The 21484-nt window shown below is 31.5% G+C and overlaps 1 protein-coding gene across 1 annotated transcript; it reads right to left on the reverse strand.

The window, feature by feature from the left end:
- Positions 1–16616: 16616 nt before the first annotated feature.
- On the reverse strand, positions 16617–16964 carry LOC125863633 (non-specific lipid-transfer protein-like). Its single transcript, XM_049543678.1, has one exon. It carries the CDS (start codon positions 16962–16964, stop codon positions 16617–16619), a length of 348 nt encoding a protein of 115 aa, XP_049399635.1.
- Between the last annotated feature and the right edge of the window lie 4520 nt (positions 16965–21484).

The raw sequence follows: 21484 nt of genomic DNA on the forward strand, positions 1-21484 counted from the left end.
AATCCTGAGGGTTTTCCATGTTTGCAAAGAACATTTTATACAAAGTTCTGGAGCAAATTGTTACTAAAGGACCAGGAAGAAAAGGTTCATGATCAAGAAATTCTTGACTCAATAAATGATAAAATTAGCAAATATTATGATATTGCTACATCAGAACCAGAGGTGGTATATGATTTGAGTCCATTTAAAAGGATCACAAGGAAGCTTCAAATGAAGAAATAACTGATTTCTAAATCAGAAGCAATAGTCTTGCATATAGAAGAAGTGAAAAGAGATTTAATGCGAAATCTTGATATTAAAATCAAGGATGATATCTCCATGGCATCAACTAGCCATACTAATGATGATGATGATGGTGCATGCATAGTTGGTGAAGGACAAGATACTTATAACAATGAAGAGATCGACATCGAGGCTCTTTTACAAAATTATCAACAGCAAATAGAAGAATCTTCTGGTGCTAATACAACTGTCAAGGAGAAAAATAAAGTATGAAAACCCCTCCGATAGAGATACTTTAATAAAGTTGTCGGCCACATATAATAAGGCCAAAATACTTTTATAAAGTGATATTAGTGAAGCTGAAAGTGGTGTCGGCTAGTAAAAATAATGCAATGCCATGTGAATCTGTCAGGCTTATCATTTTATTAGTGGTCATTTTAAAAGTGTGGGTCAATATCTTTTTTTATATTTATCGTTAAAAAGATTCCCCTTAGCACTATAAAAGGGAACGAAGTGTGTTTAGTTAGAGGCAGGTTCTAGTACCCCCTCTCTCTCTCTTGTACTCTAATATTTTCTTTGTAATATTTTCTAAATTTTTTAATAAAAGTTTGCAAGTTGGTTGATCTTCTGGGAGTTCGTCTTAAGGTACTTTTCTTATTTGTTTCTTTTTATGTATTAAGCCCAATTGATGGGCTAAACTGTTTGTGTTGAACTGTAGCATATTAGGTTACTATAATTGGTGCATGTTACTATCATGAAGATAGTTTGAACAACAAATTAAGGTCACACGTAGATTATCCAGGCATAGTTATGAAAGATCGCTGAATTGATCCGTTGGATTACCCGTGAGGAGGGCGGACCCGAATAGTAAGGGTTTTCATATTCCTTTGTCAGGATTAATTTATGTAAGTAAAGGCGCCTCATAGTCTGATTGTGCGATCTGTTTTCACTTTGAATGATTTTCAAATACCTTTGTCAAGATTAATTTATGTAAGTAAAGGCTCTGATACCAAAGTGAAAATGGATCGCACAATCAGACAATGAGGAGCATTTACTTACATAAATTAATTCTGGCTCTGATTAATTTATGTAAGTAAAGGCTCTGATACCAAGGTGAAAACTTATTGCGCAATCAGACTACGTCATATATTTACTTAGTTTGATTGACTAGAGAGACAGTAATAATTAAAGTAATCTTGACTATTTAATTATTTTGAATTTAACATTAAAGTTATCTTTAATAACATTTAAGATACATGAATATATTTGATTATTAAGAAATAACTTGAATTTAACATTAAAGTAATCTTTAATAACATTTAAGAAACAATGAATAGTATTTGATCATTAAGAAACAACGAATACTATGTATAATGAATTTATTTTTATAATGAATCATTGAATTCTTGAATTTATTTTACAATGAATCATTTAACAAAAAAATATATTACAATGAATCATACACATATATTGTACTTTATGTATAATGAATTTATTTTTATAATGAATCATTGAATTCTTGAATTTATTTTACAATGAATCATTTAACAAAAAATATATTACAATGAATCATACACATATATTGTACTTTATGTATAATGAATTTATTTTACAATGAATCATTTAATAAAAAGATATATTACAATGAATCGTACACATATATTGTACTTTATGTAGAATGAATTTATTTTTTATATGAATTCAATAAATATAACATATAATTTAATAAGATGTAATGATTTTGATGTTTTCATTGTACTTTATGTATAATAATTTTATTTTTTAATTTGAATTCAATGAATATGATAAATAAATTAGTAAGGTACAATGATTTTGATGTAATCAAAATTAGCCTTCATTGAATCTCAAAAATCTCTTATTTATCGATTAAATAATACCTCTATAAAATATTAATAATATTTCATAATGTCACCTATATTAATTTAGTGATGTTTTACTGTAGTTGTCAAGAAGCATCAAGACATGAAGTTTGAATTGAAGCTACGAAGGAGGAGATTGGTATAATAGAGAAGAATGCTACTTGAAAGTTGATTGATAAACTCAAAAACAAAAATGTAATAGGGGTGAAGTGGGTTGAACCAAAATTAATCCAGATAGGTCATTTTATAAATATAAAACAAGCTTGTTGTGAAAGATTATGGGCAAGTTTCAGGTTTGAATTATGGAGACGCATTTGCACCTATTCCACAACATGATACAATAAGACTTCTATTCATGCGCATCTCATTTATTGTTGATTCAAAATAAATTGAAAAGGAAGGCACTTTATATGTGAAGAAGGCTAAAGAAGGAGATGTTCTTGTGGTGTCACTTTATGTTGATGATCTTCTGTTAAGAGAAAGCAATGATGCTATGGCAAATCAGTTCAAGCAAGAAATGGAGATTAAATTCAAAATGTATGATTTGGGTGAAATGAATTATTTTTTGGGAAGCTACTGTTGGAATCTTCAATTCTCAGAGAAAATATGCATGAGATATTCTTAAAAGGTTCAAGATAGAGAGGTGCAAGCTTGTACCGACCTCACTGGTTTCACAATGAAAAGATTTCAAAGTTTGTAGGAGGTGACAAGGCTCATCCAATAGTTTATAGAAGTATAAATGGTAGTTTGTTGTATTTGACAGCAATAAGACCTGATCTCATGTTCGCGACAAGTTTTTTGTCGAAGTTTATGCAAGCTCCAAGTCAAGTTGATCATGTTGTTGCTAAATGAATGTTTATAGATATATCAAAGGAACTGTAGTATTTGGTTTAAAGAGGAAGAGAAAGGACAATTGATGGGTTATTCGGATAATGATTGTTATGTCGTAATTTTACTATCTTTAGAAATATCACTTTTTGAAATGTTCTAAGTATAAAATAATTTGACCAAAATACTTAAAAAGAGTCGCCACTTAATTTTTTAAAGAAATTCAGAAAAACTTAATTTAAAAAGATTTTAACAATTTAAATCTTTATAAATTTAGAGAAAATGGGTAAGAAGTTCTTATTTACGCTTCAAGAAGGTTTTTAAGGCATTTCAAGTACCCGCTACATATGGTTATCCTACGACTTAGATTAAATATTTGACTATTTTTAGGAAAAATAATTTAGAATAATAATTTATAATATTTGATTAACTTTGAGAAAATAGTCCAATAAAGAACATCTTTTTCTTCTTTTTTTGAAAAAAGGGGCCTTAATTGAAATATTTGATTGAATCACAAGTGATTATAATTTATTTGAATCGTTTTAGAAATAATAATTTGAACCAACTTTGTCGATTAAACTATGAAAACTAATTTTTATTAATTGAAAAATAAATAAAAAGTTTTGACTAAAGATATTCAACAAAAGTATAAGAGTTGATTAAAAATGAAATTTTATTAAAATAAACTAACATAAAGAATATAGTTCATCTTTTGGAGATTTAATTAAGTTAAACCAAATCAAACAAAAGAGTTAGAATTAATAATAATAATAATAATAATAATAATAATAATAAGAGTAAAGTAAGAAAGTTGGAATGTGGGCCTTTTTGCCCAAATTCCCAAATTTGGTGGGCCTTTTGGCCCATTTTCGCCTGGACCTGTTGTGCAAAAGATGGGCTTTGACCCATTTTCGTCCCCTCAAAATCTGCATATACAATGAGAGTATACTCATGTATATAGGCTATATTTTAGCCCATTTTTTGTATATCAAACTGTACACTAAGTGTATGTAGCCTAATTCAGCTTTCGAGCACCTGTTTTAATATTTTTGGACATGTATATGTTGCACTCAACCTGTATATCAGTGTATACTTAGTGTGTACAGTCCACTTTTTGATTTTCTAAGACGTATGTTTCAGCTTCCTTGACCTGTAAGTCAGCTTCTCAAGACCTATTCATCTTTGGCTTTTTCTGGGCAGCGACTGGGACTCGAGATTAACCACGAAGAACTTCTACACCACTGTGAACTCTGTTTTTAGAAGGTAAAAATCTCTTTCTTTCTTTCTCCCTCTCTTAACTATTCTCTCAAACTTCTCCTCTCTAAAACCTAATACCCTATTTCAACCGTGAAGACAACCAGTATTTATAGGAGAAGAACTAGGACCGATTAGGGGGGAAATCAGATAGAAAGGAAGAATTTGAAATTCAAAAAATTTGTACCAACTTCCACAAATTCTTGCTCAAAATCAGGGAAAAGGCTGATCCTTACTTCAAATTTAGAAGAAAAAAAAAAGAGCGCAGGCGTACGGGCAAGGCTACCGATGTTGAAGTTGTCAGGGTTCTCCGCGATTTGGTGAGATTTTTCGGGTTTGCTGGGATTTTTCGCTGGATTTCGCTGCTAGTTCGCGTCTGGTACGCGTGAAGAAGATAAGGTGGGGTCGGGACGGTGTGGGTATTGTATGTTGGGTTTGTTGTGTATGTATTGCTGATGTTATTAAGAATGGTGGGCTGGGTCGAATGGAAACAAAACTGGGCTGGAATTTGGAATTGTTATTGGGCTGGGAATTAGGCCCAAGTTTAGTCTATCACAAATGGGTTAGTGTTAAATAAAAGAGGGGTAAAATTGGAATTGAAAATTTTACCCATTTGTTTAAAATTATTGCCAATTGAATTTAAGAACTTAGCCAAATTGAGCTTAATTAGTTAAATTCGGCCAAATCTCAATCAAGACGAATTTAAACAAAATTAATTAACGAGCTTCTTAAACTTAACGAAATAAAACAATTAATTTACTTTTAAACAAATTTACTCAAAAACATAACTTAAACTAATCAAACAAATACTTAATTAAAGCAAAAATCTTTTTGAGATGAGTTTTGAATATTCTTAAAATATATTAATTATAAAACACATACGTAGATTTGGCCTCTTTGACACAGTCATCCTTTCTAGATTTGGTTTCTATGTCATGCAAATTTGACTTATCCTAATCCTTGAATTGTTTCAATTCTTTGACAGGGTTTTCGAGTATCATGATCTCCTTCTAACTCATCGTCATTTAGCTCATTTGTTCATTCAGCTCGTGACATGACATGACCTTGATTGATTTGAAATTATTTTTAAAATTAAAGCAAGTGGAATAATTTTTTGCAATAGAAGAGGCTTTCATTAAAAATAAGGAAATGCGAAGTTTGGCCATGACTATGGGCCATTTTGCCTTTTTCAAAATACTACGAGGGGAATTAAAACATGAAATAAAAGGTGGGTCCCGAGCCTCATTCGGACTACCACTAATTTTAGAATGACATAAAATTCATATTTGTCTATCAAGATGAACAAGGAATCAAGAGTGGCATGGATGCCCAATTAAGAATTTGCTTCATTGGCTCGACGTCTCGTATGCTTGATGTCTCAAACAATTCCTCCAGCAACGTCACATTCTTCAAAAAGATTCCCAATTTCTTCTCCAAGACTGTCATCATTGGCATATTCCTCTATCAGAAAAGGCTGACACAAATGAGGCAAAGGCTTTGATGACACACGATTAATTTCCTTCGTGTTCTATCATCTTTTGGCGCCAAAGCAAAAGCTTGATGCAGTGCTATGACCACAAATTTTGATTTCTCAATTATGGTCAGAGAAGCTACAACTTTCTCAAGATTGTCTGGGTTGGTTGGGATTATAGTTATCCTCTCACCAATTTTCTTTGGCCTCGACCATGTTAATGGTAAGCTCTCCACGATTCAGCAGTAAATCGGTATTGGCATTGGGTATGACAGTTTGAACATTTATGATCTTTTGATCAATCAAGTCTTGAATTTTATACTTCAAGTTGATGCAATCTTCAGTGGTATGTCCGATAGCTCCTGAATGGTAAGCACAATGAAGGTCAGACATGTAATGTCTGGAATTGACATTGACATTTTTTGGGTCAATTGTTTGTATTAGATCAGCTGTTTTTAATCTCTCAAAAAGTTGGGTTCGACTTTCAATCAAATGAGTAAAGACACGAGAAGGTTTCTTCTCACGTTTTGGACGAGGAAGATTATTTCTTGGAGATGGAGGTACTTGATGATAAATTGAAGGATTTTGGAGAGTATGTGTCGGTGTTTGAAAATTTGGGTATTGTGGAGTTTGGTAGATATGAGGAGCATTTGGGTAATTCGGCAATATAACTTGGTAACTTGATTGAACATTTGGGTAATTTGGCAATGGAGCCTGGTAATTTGGATAATTTTGTGAGGGAGCTTGGTAATTTGGATAATTTGGTGGTGGAGCTTGGTAATATGGATAATTTAGTGGTGGAGCTTGGTAATTTGGTTGGATGAGGTAAGGATTTTGCGAAGCTAAGAGGTAGGTTTTGGATAGTAAAAACTTTCGTACATTGAGATCGGCATTCCTTTTTGATTTTTTGCGCGGTTCAAATGAGATAGAGGAAACATCTTCCCTTTTCCTCCTCAATGGTCTCGAGGATTCATCTTGTGGAGTCATTCGGATGATCTTTCCAGTCTTGAGACCGTTTTCAATATATTCACCACTTTTGACTATCTCAATGAACTTCCCTCCTGAAATGAGAAACATCCTATTGTAGTACTCTGGCTCATGAATGCGTACGAAGACTTCAATAATTTCTTTCTCAGTCATGGGAGGTCTAACCCTTGCAGCCTATTTTCTCCAACGGTAGGCATATTCTCGATAGCTTTCCCAAAACTTCTATTTGATTCTCTCCAAAGAGTATCAATCATGAATGAATTCTACATTGTACCCAAACCTTTCAATGAAGTCTTTAGCCAAAGCGTTCCAACTTGGCCATTGTTTCATTTCTTGAGAAATATACCATTCAAAAGTTTCTCCTTTAAAGCTTCGACTAAAGAGCCGCATTATCAAAGCCTCATCTTTTCCAACTCCCACAAATTGGTTGCAATAAGCCCTCAAATGATCAAAAGGATTTTCCACTCCACTAAAAGTGTCAAATTTTAGCTCTTTAAAACCTTTTGGGAGATCCAAATGTGGAAGAATGCATAAATCTTCATAATTCAACCCCACAATGTCTGGGGTGTATTGCAAGTCCTTTAGTGCATTCACAACTTCCTCTCTGATGCATTGCTCAGTCTTTCCTTTTATGACCTCCCACTCTTTTTCCTATATTTCATAATGATCGGGTTTAAAATGTGTGGTTAATGGAGGGTATGATTCAGGTGATATTGGAATATGAAAAGCGAATTTTAGAGGTATGAGGTGAGTGGTAGGTGGATTTTGGACAATTTGAATAGGAGTTTGAATAATGAGAGAAATTTTTTGGAGATTGGCGGTATTTGAATTTTGAGGATTAGGTAGCTTTTGGTGTGAGGAGCTAGCATGATGTGGGTTAGGTATGATTGGGTAGATGATGGGTGGTTTTGGAATCATAGCGGTGGATGAATTATTTGGAAAATGTTCGGGTGTTGGATATAAAATAAGAAAATGGAGTGGAGGTCTTCCATTGTCTAGAGTAGAAGTGTTGGAAATGATAGCGAGATTTGTCAAATCTCGGGTCTTATCCATTTCAGCCCTCATTTCAGCAATCTGTTGGAACAATCGTGCAATCATCTTGTTATGTTTAACAATGATAGGGTCATTCACAGTGAATTTGGTCAAATCAGTGTTCTTGAAAAGTTGACTTGCGTGGAGTCAATGGCATTTTGTATCTGTAATTGACATACTTTTGATTTTTTGATTGAGAGGAAACTTTTTTGCTTGAGAGAGCGGAAAAAATAGAATTTTTCAAAGATACGGATCGAGTCTTGAAAGACTACCTACGTATCTCATGGAGGAGAATTCAGGTCCTACGTAGTTCGACCTGCTTGAATCTTTTTTCAAATTGAGTAAGAGGGTTAACCTTTTTTGAAAGATGAAGTTTGAATTTTTTAGGAAAACTAAAGACTCGAAGAGTATTTGGACGCACTTTCGATAGCGACTTGATATTTGTGTTTAGGGGTTCTAAGAACAATTCGAAGATAAGTGAGCTAGAATATCTCCAAATAGAGCAACATATTCACACAAGCAGTTATAACACATAAGCAAGTATTGTGCGTTCTAAACAAATATGTGACCCTTTTGTACCAAGGGTATGCCTAACGATTCGAAAGATGTATAACGTCATTTGAAACATCTCATTGTCCCAAAACCCAAATTTATACAAACTTTGTGAATAAACTGAATGGGGATATATTAAAAGGAAAAGGGATACAAATAATCAGTCTCACACAAGACAATCTTAAACTATGCCTCCATGGAAGGTTTTTCTCTCTCGAGCTTCTTGTCGTCTCCAGGTGTCAATGCCTTTGGATGGACTAGTAGCTTGTAAAGCTATTTCTTCAACTAGATTAAGCTATAATCTACCTCTTACCCGTGGGACAATGATTTTTTAAAGCACGTATACATCCTTCAAATTTAAACAAATAAGTATGAACGCACGACCAATTTGGACTTAGGGTGGTCTTTCTATAGGCCCAACACACCTTTGGTGTTGGATCATCTTAGTTCAGTGCACTAAATTGAGGGATTTGGTTTCGCTCTACGCTAGTTCATTAAGAGTGGGTTTACTAGACACAAGGTTTCCGAATGGACAACTCGAGTGAGAAGGCTACGCGATCACACATAAAAAGATCTGGATACCCTGCACTTATGCCAACTCTCCTAACTTTTGGGATTTTGAAAGAAATTTGCTGATGCGCAAAACACATCTCGCGTGTACGTGTGATTGTGTGAATTTTCCAAAATTGGAGGAAGTATGAACGGAATGACAGTTTAAAAAGCAGTAACAAATATACAATTTATGAAAAACAATAACAAATAACCAGTTTATATCACATATGCATGAAAAATAAAACATTAGGCATGTCAAATAACCAAACAAGTATACATACGTTAAAACCTTAATAATTAACCTAAATTTTTTATGGTTAGAACCTACTAAATCTTCAGTGGAGTCACCATTTCTATTATGCCGTAATTTTACTATCTTTAGAAATATCACTTTTTGAAATGTTATAAGTATAAAACAATTTGACAAAAATACTTAGAAAAAGAGTCGCCACTTAATTTTTTAAAGAAATTAAGAAAACTTAATTTAAAAAGATTTTAACAAATTAAATCTTTATAAATTTAGAGAAAATGGGTAAGATGTTCTTATTTACGCTTCAAGAAGGTTTTTAAGGCATTTGAAGCGCCCGCTAACATGTGGTTACCCTACGACTTAGATTAAATATTTAACTATTTATAGGAAAAATGATTTAGAATAATAATTTATAAAATTTGATTAACTTAGAGAAAATAGTCAAATAAAGAACATCTTCTTCTTTTTTTAAAAAAAAGGGGCCTTAATTGAAATATTTGAATTGAATCACAAGTGATTATAATTTATTTGAATCGTCTTAGAAATGATAATTTGAACCAATTTTGTCGATTAAACTATGAAAACTATTTTTTATTAATTGAAAAATAAATAAAAAGTTTTGACTAAAGACATTCAACAAAGGTATAAGAGTTGATTAAAAATAAAATTTTATTAAAATAAACTAATATAAAGAATATATATAATCCATCTTTTAGGAATTTAATTAAGTTAAACCAAATCAAATAAAAGAGTTAGAGTTAATACAAATAATAATAAGTATAAATTATAGGAACCACATATTATAAGTAATAAATAACATCCTATCCCTTTTAGTTTTCTATTTACCAAAAATCCCTTAAAAATGATGTTTGCGGGATACATAGCGTTGTGCACGAAATACATTAGGTTTGATACATTTCACATAGCGGGATACATAGCGTTGTGCATGGGATACATTAAGTTTGATACATTCCACATAGCAGGATACATAGTGTTGTGCACAGGATACATGTGGGATACATAGTGTTATGCACGGAATACATAGCGTTTGATACATTCCACATAGCGGGATACATAGCATTGTGCACGGGATACATGCGGGATACATAGGTAAATAAGGGATTTTTGAAATTTTTGAAATAAGTAGGGATAAATGGATATTAAGGTAAGTAAAGGAGTGTAGTTAAGTAATTTGTCTTAATAATAATAAGAGTAAAGTAAGAAAGTTGGAATGTGGGCCTTTTTGCCCAAATTCCCAAATTTTGTGGGCCTTTTTTCCCATTTTCACCTGGACCTGTTGTGCAAAAGATGGGCTTTGGCCCATTTCCGTCCCATCAAAATCTGCATATGCAATGAGCGTATACTCATGTATATAGGCTATATTTTAGCCCATTTTTTGTATCTCGAACTGTGCACCAAGTGTATAAAACCTAATTCAGCTTCTGAGCACCTGTTTTAACTTTTTTGGACATGTCTATGTTGCACTCAACCTGTATATCAGTGTATACTTAGTGTGTACAGTCCACTTTTTGATTTTCTGAGACTTATGTTTCAGCTTCCTTGACCTGTAAGTCAGCTTCTCAAGACTTGTTCATCACTTTGACATTTTTCTGGGCAGCGACTGGGATTCGAGATTAACCACGAAGAACTTCTACACCACTGTGAGCTCTATTTTAGAAGGTAAAAATCTCTTTCTTTCTTTCTCCCTCTCTCAACTTTTCTCTCAAACTTCTCCTCTCTAAAACTTAATAGCCCCTTTCAACCGTGAAGATAACCGGTATTTATAGGAGAAGAACTAGGACCGACTAGGGGGGAAATCGGATAGAAAGGAAGAATTTGAAATTTAAAAAATTTGTACCAACTTCCACAATTTCTTGCTCAAAATCAAGGAAAAGGCTGATCCTTACTTCAAATTCAGAAAGAAAAAAAAAGAGCACGGGCATATGGGCAAGGCTACCGATGTTGACGTTGTCAGAGTTCTCCGCGATTTGGTGAAATTTTCCGAGTTTGCTGGGATTTTTCGCTGGATTTCGATTCTAGTTCGCGTCTGGTACGCGTGAAGAAGACAAGGTAGGGTCAGGACGGTGTGGGTATTGTATGTTGGGTTTGTTGTGTATGTATTGCTGATGTTATTAAGAATGGTGGGCTGGGTCGAATGGAAACAAAAGTGGGTTGGAATTTAATATTGTTATTGGGCTGGGAATTAGGCCCAAGTTTACTCTATCACAAATTGGTTAGTGTTAAATAAGAGAGAGGTAAAATTGGAATTGAAAATTTTACCCCTTTGTTTAAAATTATAGTCAATTGAATTTAAGAACTTAGCCAAATTGAGCTTAATTAGTTAAATTTGGCCAAATCTCAATCAAGACGAATTTAAACAAAATTAATTAACGAGCTTCTTAAATTTAACGAAATAAAACAATTAATTTACTTGTAAACAAATTTACTCAAAAACATACCTTAAACTAATCAAATAAATACTTAATTAAAGCAAAAATCTTTTTGAGATGATTTTCGAATATTCTTAAAATATATTAATTATATACATAATTATAAAACACATATATTATTTAAAAATTATAAAAATGACACAACTAATTAAAATGACTTGCAAACTATATTTATTTATTTTTTTGAAATTTTATAAAACTAATTATTTTAAACGAAAAAGGGTCAAAATTGCCCCTGAACTATGCGAAATAGACCACTTATACCCTCCATTACATTTTGGGATCAAAAATACCCCCGCAGTTATCCAGGAGACCACAAATACCCTCAAGAGTTAACACCCCAATTTTTTAGTGACGTGGCAAGCCACATGGGACTAATCCCTCCACCTAAGCATTGCCAACTAAGATTCACTACAAAAGAACTTGATTTTTAGTGGCGACTAAGGCTCCAACAACCATTAGCTAGTAAAACCTATTTTTTCAACAAAAAAATATGATAATTAATTTTTTATTGCGACCTAATTTTCTAAAATAAATAACTTGCAATATCCATATTAAAAACATCCAATATTATTACGAAAAATAATCAAAATTACTTCTCGATTCAAATCTCCTACTATATATATATAATGCATCATTGTACATTTTATACATTTACATATGACATAAAAATAAAACATATAATCTCTTCAAACTCCTACTTAATCGATATCATATTTGGATTTTTAAAAACAATGAAGAAAAACACACAAAATTAGAATTTAATGTTAAAAACTTTTAGTGACGATTTTCTGGGCTTTTGTGGTGACTGTTGTTGCTGCTAAAGGTCTAATTCTTTTGTAGTGAATCCTAGTTGGCAACGCTTAGGTGGAAGGATTAGTCCCACGTGGCTTGCCACGTCAACAAAAATTTAGGGTGTTAACTCTTGAGGGTATTTGTGGTCTCTTAGGATAACAACAGGGGCATTTTTTATCCCAAAATGTAACGAAGGGTATAAATGGTCTATTTCATATAGTTCAGGGGCAATTTTGACCCTTTTTCGTAATTTAAATCATTTGAAATTGAAGAAGCTCGATAATTAATCTATAATGTGGAGGTCAAAAATTGAGTGTCAATAATGATTGGGCAGGAAGCATAGCTGATATATGAAAATCACATCATGATATGCTTTTACACTTGGTTTAGGCATGTTCTCATAACGGAATTCAAAGAATCAAGAAGTGGTAGCTGAATCTTCTACAGAAGATGAGTACATCGTCGTTGTTGGTGCAACTAATCAAGCTCTATGGTTAAGAAAGATTTTGAGTGATTTAATTTGGAGCAAAATCTTATTGAATCAGTTGTCAATAAGGTTGACAACAAGTGCTTTAGAAAGAAAAAAAAGTGCTTCTGGGAATTAAGTAGCAGAAGTTGTGGCTACAAATCATTTCATCACTAGTGTATTTGGTATTGAGGAAAATATTTGGCAACTGACTAGTCAGGAAAGGCCATTTGTCAAACTACTTTGAGAGGAATATCAAGCACCTACTTTTAAGTTTCCATACATAGAACTGCAATAATTTTTCTTCTAACTTCTAATATGCTAAATATTAAAGGGTGTTGCCTAGTGGTCAATGAAGTTATTGAAAATCAGGAGGTCTCAGGTTCAAAACTTAATTGAGACGAGAAAAAATACTAGGTGATACTTCTCATCTGTCCTAGCCTTGGCGGACAGAGTCCTGATACCTATTGCTGGTGGGAGGTGACATATATCTCATAGAATTTGTCGAGGTGCACGAAAACTGGCTCGGACACTAGGGTTGTTCAAAACGAAACCAAAACTGGAAAAAGTTATTGATTTATCACTAATGGGTTATTGATTTAGAGGTTTTGATAACTATTTTGATTTATTTTTGTTATCAAGCTATCAGTTCTTAACGGTTTGAGATTTTTTCTTTACAAATTAACCTATAACCCGGTAGTAAATTAAATAATTATATATATACCATTTTGTATATAAAATCGTTGACTTAGAGTTTAGTTACTACTTTTATTTATGGTTGTCTCAAACTCTTGATTATTCTACAATGTAAAAGTGTTTGCTTTTGAGAAAGATGCAATTTGTGAACTCATGTGTAAGGATCATTTAATTTGTCACCTTGTTTCTAAGTTATTTTCAATGATTTTTTGTGTCAATTCTTAACAATTAAACTGATAACCGATCGATAATCGATATACCCATAATCGATAACCAATAAGTCAAATCGATAAACTTTAAAATCAAAGTCAACCGATCGATAACCAGCCTTACCAGACACAACAATCATCAAAGAAAAAAAAAAGAAATAACAAATACCTCTTGATGTTTTGTTTTACCACACTATGCATGTGGTGTTCAGGGAGGTGGGGGTGGGGTTTAGAGTGATGACAATGGGGGCTACGAAAGTAGAGTGAAGATGAGGTGTATTAGAGGATGGAAATGACACAATCAATGTAAAATGTAATTATTTATGGAACTTATTTTTTAAAAAAATAAACTTTTTTAGATACTTTAATCAATTAAATATGAGAAAATTAGAAAATATTTCCTTATATCAAACAAAAATATATTTTCCCTAAATTTGGAAAATGCTCAAATTTGACCATGACCCAAAATTTTGTCCGTTTCCTATTATCCAAGGACAAATTTAAATCAGTTATAATGAACATCGTACTTGTAAGCTTGAGGGGAGTATTGAAAGTAGTGGTGAAACTTAGTGCTTGCATAGATAGAATTAGAATTTCAATTTTATGAGTTTTGAATTTTATAATAATTATTTTAAGTAATAATAATACGATTTTAAATTTGATATTTATATATATTTAATGTATTTATAATATAAATATATTATTTGAACAAAATCTATAAAATTTGACCGAAACCCACATGCGAACCAGACTTAATTATTGTATCTTCCTATCAAGACTTAATTATTTTCCAATAAAAATATAAATAGTTATGCTGCTATAGAACTGTAGGAGTGGTAATTGAGCGGGTTGTGACAAATTTGGGAGGGTCATAATGAGTTAAGACAACAATCGGATCAAGATCCAACCTAATCTAAAGTTGATTGGGTCAAAATGGGTTAGATAATGAGTTATATAACGGGTCAAGACCCAACCTAATCCATTTTTTTACCAAGCTTAATTATTGTATTTGTTCTTTTAAACTATTTTAGTACCTAATAAAATTATTTCTTTTTTATTATGATTATATTTAACATATCAAATTGAAAAAAAAAAGTTAATTTTTTTTTGATAAAATTTCTCATTAGCCAATGTGGGTTACATATCAACCCAAATTTTGATAGGTTGAAATGGGTTGAGGTAATGAATGAGCGGGTCAACAACCCCCCCAACTTAAACAAGTTGGACGGATTGAGTTTAATTTTGCCACTCTGATATAGAAGGTAATTCTTGAATGATATTACAACCACGTGTTCACAAGTTTAATTTGTAATATACAGGAGCGGACCTAGGTGGACCCTAGGGGTTCACCCGAACCCCCTCGTCAAAAAATTACACTATATATATAACGTCAAATTCTATTTTTAATGGTATATATATTAAAATGAACCCCCTAAAACAAAGTAAAGGTTTGACTCAATGGTTAAGTGGTTCAAGATATGACCCTAGGTCGCAGGTTTGAATCCCATGGGCAACATTTTTTTCCCCTCTTTTTAATGCTTTGGAAAATGAAACTTTTGGGTTTAGACCTTTTTTTTCTTTTTCATTATTTTTTTCTTTTATTCCATTTCTTTTTTTAAATTTGTTTTTGTTTAAATTTATTAGTCACGTTCTTTTTATTTTTATTTTTTATTATTTTTATATCTATTATTCATGTTGTTTCAACGTAACTCTTTTTCATATACTAACTTGAGAAAATCTTTTAAATATGATGAATTATATTTAACTTGAAATTGAGATAGAAATATAATTTATTTTTTAAAAAAAAAGGTAAATTAGATGTAATTGAATGAAGAAACTTAAATATCATCAATATCCTTTTAAAAATATTAATTTATAGAATTCATGAAATTTCTTTTATATTTTTAATTCTAATTAAAGGGATGGAAACTAAACTTATTTGATTTATTTGTTATTTGTCTTGTTTACAAATTATGACTAATCTAGTAAATTGAACTATATGAACTAAAACAATTGACAATTTATTTATTTATCTTCTGAATATACATTATAATATTAGTAACTCTATTCTTACACATTTTTAGAGAATCTTGACGATTTTCATAGTAATATGTGATTGATTGGATACTAATTTAAAATTTTTAAAAAGTGAAAACTAAAGTAAAACATTACAAAATAAAAGTATAAAAAACCTCAAGAAATTTTAAGAATGCTCGATGGAGCATGATAAAAGTAGAAATAAATGTTTAATATGGTATGATAAAGTAAGTCAAATTAGCATGATAAGGTAAATATTTTTCTTCCCCGTCTCACTTCCTTTTTCATCATTTAATTTTCACGTGTTTCAGGAATTAACTTATGCAATACAGTCGATTCGCTAAAATTCTTATCAATGTATCTTTATCCTCGATATCTTTTATTAGTTTAGTCTTTACTTTTATGAACCAAATGAAATAATATTTATGATTCTTGTACAAAGAACATGCCGAAGGGCTACTACGCTCACCGCACACTTGCATTACTACCTGAACTGCTTCTTTATATTTTGAACCCCCTGAGCAAAAAAATTGGGTCCGCCACTGGTAATATCACTAATTGAGTATTTACATTACTCTATCGAGTGTCATATAATTAATTAAAACAATATTTCTTATCAAATAGGAGTAGAACTTTATTTACAACACTATTAGTTGTTTTAATCTTGGAGTAATTGTGTATCTCAATTTATGTGAGAATTTTTAATTGTACAAGAATTATAACCATTAGATTTTGATTTAAATATTTTAATCTATAAGCATTTTGCTAATGAAGTTTGTAATTATATTGATTTTCTCTCTATAACATTGATCATGCGCAAAGCGTATACATAGAGACTAGTTTAATTAAAACAAAAATAACAATATTATTTTTATTAGAAAGCAAAGCATCATCCCAACTCGTTGTTCTTCTACCTTTGGATGGTTTTGTTTCTACTAGGAGCAATCTGGATTAGGTTCAATTGGCATAAAGGCAGTGAATTGACATAGCTGAGGAAGTTGTTTAGCTTTTGTATAGTTCACAATGCCAAATTTCTCAAGATATTTGATGCAATCGCAAAGAACTTTGCGGTCTGATTGTGAGGCAGCGGCTGTTTTAGCCAAACTTTGCAATCCAACACAACATTCTTCACTAGGTTTTGGATCTTGAGCTAGTACAAAAAGTGAACAAGGTTTTACTAAGTGTAGAACATCTCTCTCACAGTTAACACCTCCGTTAACATCTCCATTTGTTTGGCCTAAAATTAGAGCAAGAGCAAACAAAGTTAAAACAATTTTTGCCATTTTTTTTAATGAATTCTTGGTGATGTATGAATGAATATTGTAGAAAGTCTATTTATAGAGATGAGTATTCAAGTATTTTGAATTTAACATTAATATGAAGTCATGTATTCACTTGATTTATTTGACTAGAGAGAATGTAGTAATTAAAGTAATCTTGACTATTCAATTATTTTGAATTTATTAACACTAATATGAAGCCATATATTCACTTGGTTGTTTGACTAGAGAGAATGTAGTAATTAAAGTAATCTTGACTATTCAATTGTTTTGAATTTAACATTAATATGAAGCCATGTATTCACTTGGTTTGTTTGACTACAGAGAATGTAGTAATTAAAGTAAACTTGACTATTCAATTATTTTGAATTTAACATTAAAGTAATCTTAAGATAGTGTGATTAATATTTGGTTATTAAGAAACAACAAATACTATGTATAGTGAATTTATTTTTATAATGAATCATTGAATTTTTGAATTCATTTTACAATGAATCATACACATGTATTGTACTTTATGTATAATGAATTTATTTTTTATATGAATTCAATAAATATGATATACTAATTTAATAAGAAGTAATGATTTTGATGTACTCATTGTACTTTATGTATAATAATTTTTTTATATGAATTCAATAAATATGATACATAAATTATTAAGGTACAATGATTTTGATGTAATCAAAATTAACCTTCATTGAATCTCAAAACAATCTTTAAATTAATAAATATTAATTATCAATTAAATAATACTTCTACTAAATAATAATATTTCATGATCACACCTATATTAATTTAGTGAGATTTTACTGTAGCTATCAAGATGCATCAATACATGAAGTTTGGACTGAAGCTATGAAGGAGGAGATTGGTATAATAGAGAAGAATGATACTGGAAAGTTGGTTGATAATTTCAAAAACAAAAATGTAATAGGGGTGAAGTGGGTTTATAGAACCAAACTTAATTCAGATATCTCATTTTATAAATATAAAGCAAGCTTGTTGTGAAAGGATATGTGCAAGTTTGGATTATGGAGACACGTTTTCACCTATTTCATGACATGCTACAATACGACTTCTATTTGTTTTGGCAACTCAGTCAAATTGAAAGTGGTATCATTTGGATGTGAAATTAACATTCTTAAATAGACAGTTGCAAAAGGAGATTTATGTCGGCCAACTAAAAGGCTTTCAAGTTTCAGGAATGGAGGATAAAGTCTACAAGTTATATAAGGCATTTTAGGGATTAAGCAGGCTCCTTGAGCCTGGTATAATAAGATTGATGTGCATCTCATTTATTGTGGATTCAAAAGAAGTTGAAAAGGAAGGCACTTTATATGTGAAGAAGGCTAAAGATGGAGATGTTCTTGTAGTGTCACTCTATGTTGATGATCTTCTATTAACAGGAAGCAGTGATGCTATGGTAAATCAGTTCAAGCAAGAAATGGAGATGAAACTCAAAATGTATGATTTGGGTGAAATGAGTTATTTTTTGGTAAGCTACTGTTGGAATCTTCATGCATCGATTATTCTTAAAAGGTTCAAGATGGAGAGGTGCAAGCCTGTACCGACCTCACTGGTTTCACAATGAAAAGATTTCAAAGTTTGAAGAAGGTGACAAGTCTGATCAAACAGTTTATGGAAGTATAATTGGTAGTTTGTTATATTTGACAACAACAAGACTTGATCTCATGTTTGCGACAAGTCTTTTGTCGAGGTTTATGCAAGCTCTAAGACAAGTTGATCTTGGTGTTGCTAAACGAACGTTGATAGATATATCAAAGGAAGTGTTGATAATAGTATTTGGTTCAAAGAAGAAAAGCAAGGACAATTGATGGGTTATTCAGATAGTGATTGGACAAGAAGCATTGTTGATATATGAAAAGCACATCTGGATATGCTTTTACACCTGGTTTAGGCTTGTACTCATGATAGAATTTAAATAATCAAGAAGTGGTAGCTCAATCTTTTACAGAAGCAGAGTAATCGTCGCTGCTGATGCAACTAATCAGGCTCTATGGTTAAGAAAGATTTTGAGTAATTTGGAGCAAAATCTTATTGAATCGGCTGTTAATAAGGTTGCTTTAGGAAGAAAATAAGTGATTCTGGGAATTAAGTACCAGAAGTTATGGCTACAAATCATTTCATCACAGGTGCATTTGGTATGGAGGAAAATATTTGGCAACTAACTAGTCAGGAAAGGCCATTTGTCAAACTACTTTGCAAGGAATATCAAGCATCTACTTTTAAGTTTTACTTCAATAATTTTTCTTCTAACTTTTAATATACTAAATATTCAAGGGTGTTGCCTAGTGGTCAATGAAGTGATTGAGAATCATGAGGTCTCATATTCAAAACTCAATTGAAGCCAAAAAAAAATATTAGGTGATTCTTCTCATCTGCCCTAGCCTTGGTGGAAAGAGTTACCTAGTACCTATTGCTGGTAGAAGGTGGCATATATCTCGTGGAATTAGTCGAGGTGCGCGAAAGCTAGCCCGAACACTAGAGTTGTTCAAAACAAAACAAAAATTGATAACCCAAATTGAAAAAAAAAAGTTACTGATTTATCAGTAATGGGTTATTGATTTAGAGGTTTTGATAACAACTTTAATTTTTTTTGTTATCAGGTTATCCGTTCTTAACAGTTTGAGATTTTTTCTTTACGAATTAACCTATAACCCGATAGTAAATTAAATAATTATATTTATATAATTTTGTATATAAAGTCCTTGACTTAGACTTTAGTTTCCTACTTTTATTTATGGATGTCTCAAACTCTTGGTTATTCTACAAAGTAAAAGTGTTTGCTTTTGAGCAAGATGCAATTTGTGAACTCACGTGCATGGATCATTTGATTTGTCACCTTGTTTCTAAGTTATTTTCAATGATTTTTTGTGTTAATTCTTAACGATTAAACCGATAATCGATTGATACCGATCAATAATCGATAAACCAGTAACTGATAAGTAAATATCTTAATGGTTTTATAATTGTTTAGCATCTCTACAAATCGATAACCAATAAGTCAAACCGATAAACTTCAAAATCAAAGCGAACCGATCGATAACCAGTTTTACCGGACACCATAATTATAAAAGAAAATACACAAAATAACAAATACCTCTTGATGTTTTGTTTGACCACACTATGGGTGGTGTTCTGGGAGGTGGGGGTGGGGTTTAGAGTGATCACAATGGGGGCTACGAAAGTAGAGTAAATATGAGGTGTATTAGAGGGTGAAAATGACATAATCAAAGTAAAATGTGATTATTTATGGAACTTATTTTCTCTCTCTCTATATATATATATGTAACAAAACTGCTCATTTATTCTAAGCAATTTCATTTCATAAATTGCTATGATTAATTTTGTAGATGTTAAGCAAGTGCTTAAATATGCTTTTTTCCATTTCAAAAAGGGCTCTATTGATATGATGGATAGCTATGCGATGAATGGCAAGAACCAGAAAAAAATGAAAGAAATTTTGCAAACAAAGCAAAAAAGAATGAAGATTTTATTAAAAAATATTTATTTTTATAGACTTTTCCATAATTTGAATTTGTAACTGTGTACAAGGCTTGGTAATATATACTCATTATATGATTACCTGGTCTAAATAGATCTTTTCTTTTGATCTGTAAATGTAATATGTTCTAAAACTTATGAAGAACATTTAAGACATCTGAAAGAATTTTCAGAAATTTGTTTAGAAAATGGAATTGTGTTAAGTCTAAAAAAGGCTGACATCAATAGAAATGAAATAGAATTTCTAGGAATGATTATTTCAAAAAATGGTATATATATTTTAAATATTTTGAATAATCAAATATGAGAAAATCAGAAAATATTTTTCAAAAAATATTTCTCCATATCAAACAAAAAAGCATTTTCCCTAAATTTGGAAAATGCTCAAATTTAACCACGACCCAAAATTTTGTCCGTTTCCTATCATCCAAGAACAAACTAATCAGTTATAGGGTGTGTTTGGTATGAAGGAAAACATTTTCCGGAAAATATTTTTCAATTTTCTTATGTTTGGTTAGGTTAAATGTTTTGGAATTTTTTTGTCAAGTCAACTCATTTTCCTCAAATTAAGAAAAATGATTTTCCTTCAAAACTTAAGGAAAACATTTTCCAAAACTCTCTTCCAACTTCAAATTACAATTATTTTTTTGTTGAAAAAATCAATTTAATTTGTCCTTACCCACAAACCAGCCCCCCCCCCCAACCATCCCACCCCCCAAAGAAAAAATAAATTTAAAAGCTTGTTTTTAAATTCAATTTTTTACCACACCCTCACCCCTACCCCCAACCCCTACAACCACCCCCTCCCAAAAAAATATTAAAAGTTGGTTTTAAAAGAGATTTCTAATTTTCAATTTTTTATTTTTTACCCCCCACCCCGTACCCTCCCCCCCCCCCCTATCAGCCCCCCACCCCTTTCAAACAAGAAAAAAAATTAAGTTTGTTTTTAAAAAATATTTTCAACTTCAATTTTTTACTTTTTCATCCCGATCCTC

This window comes from Solanum stenotomum, chromosome 5, assembly GCF_019186545.1.
Source record: "Solanum stenotomum isolate F172 chromosome 5, ASM1918654v1, whole genome shotgun sequence".
NCBI classification, from domain to species: domain Eukaryota; kingdom Viridiplantae; phylum Streptophyta; class Magnoliopsida; order Solanales; family Solanaceae; genus Solanum; species Solanum stenotomum.

What these genes read in the sequence shown, in the direction of transcription:
- LOC125863633 (XM_049543678.1), bottom strand. Translation starts at nt 16,964, where the DNA reads ATGGCAAAAATTGTTTTAACTTTGTTTGCTCTTGCTCTAATTTTAGGC.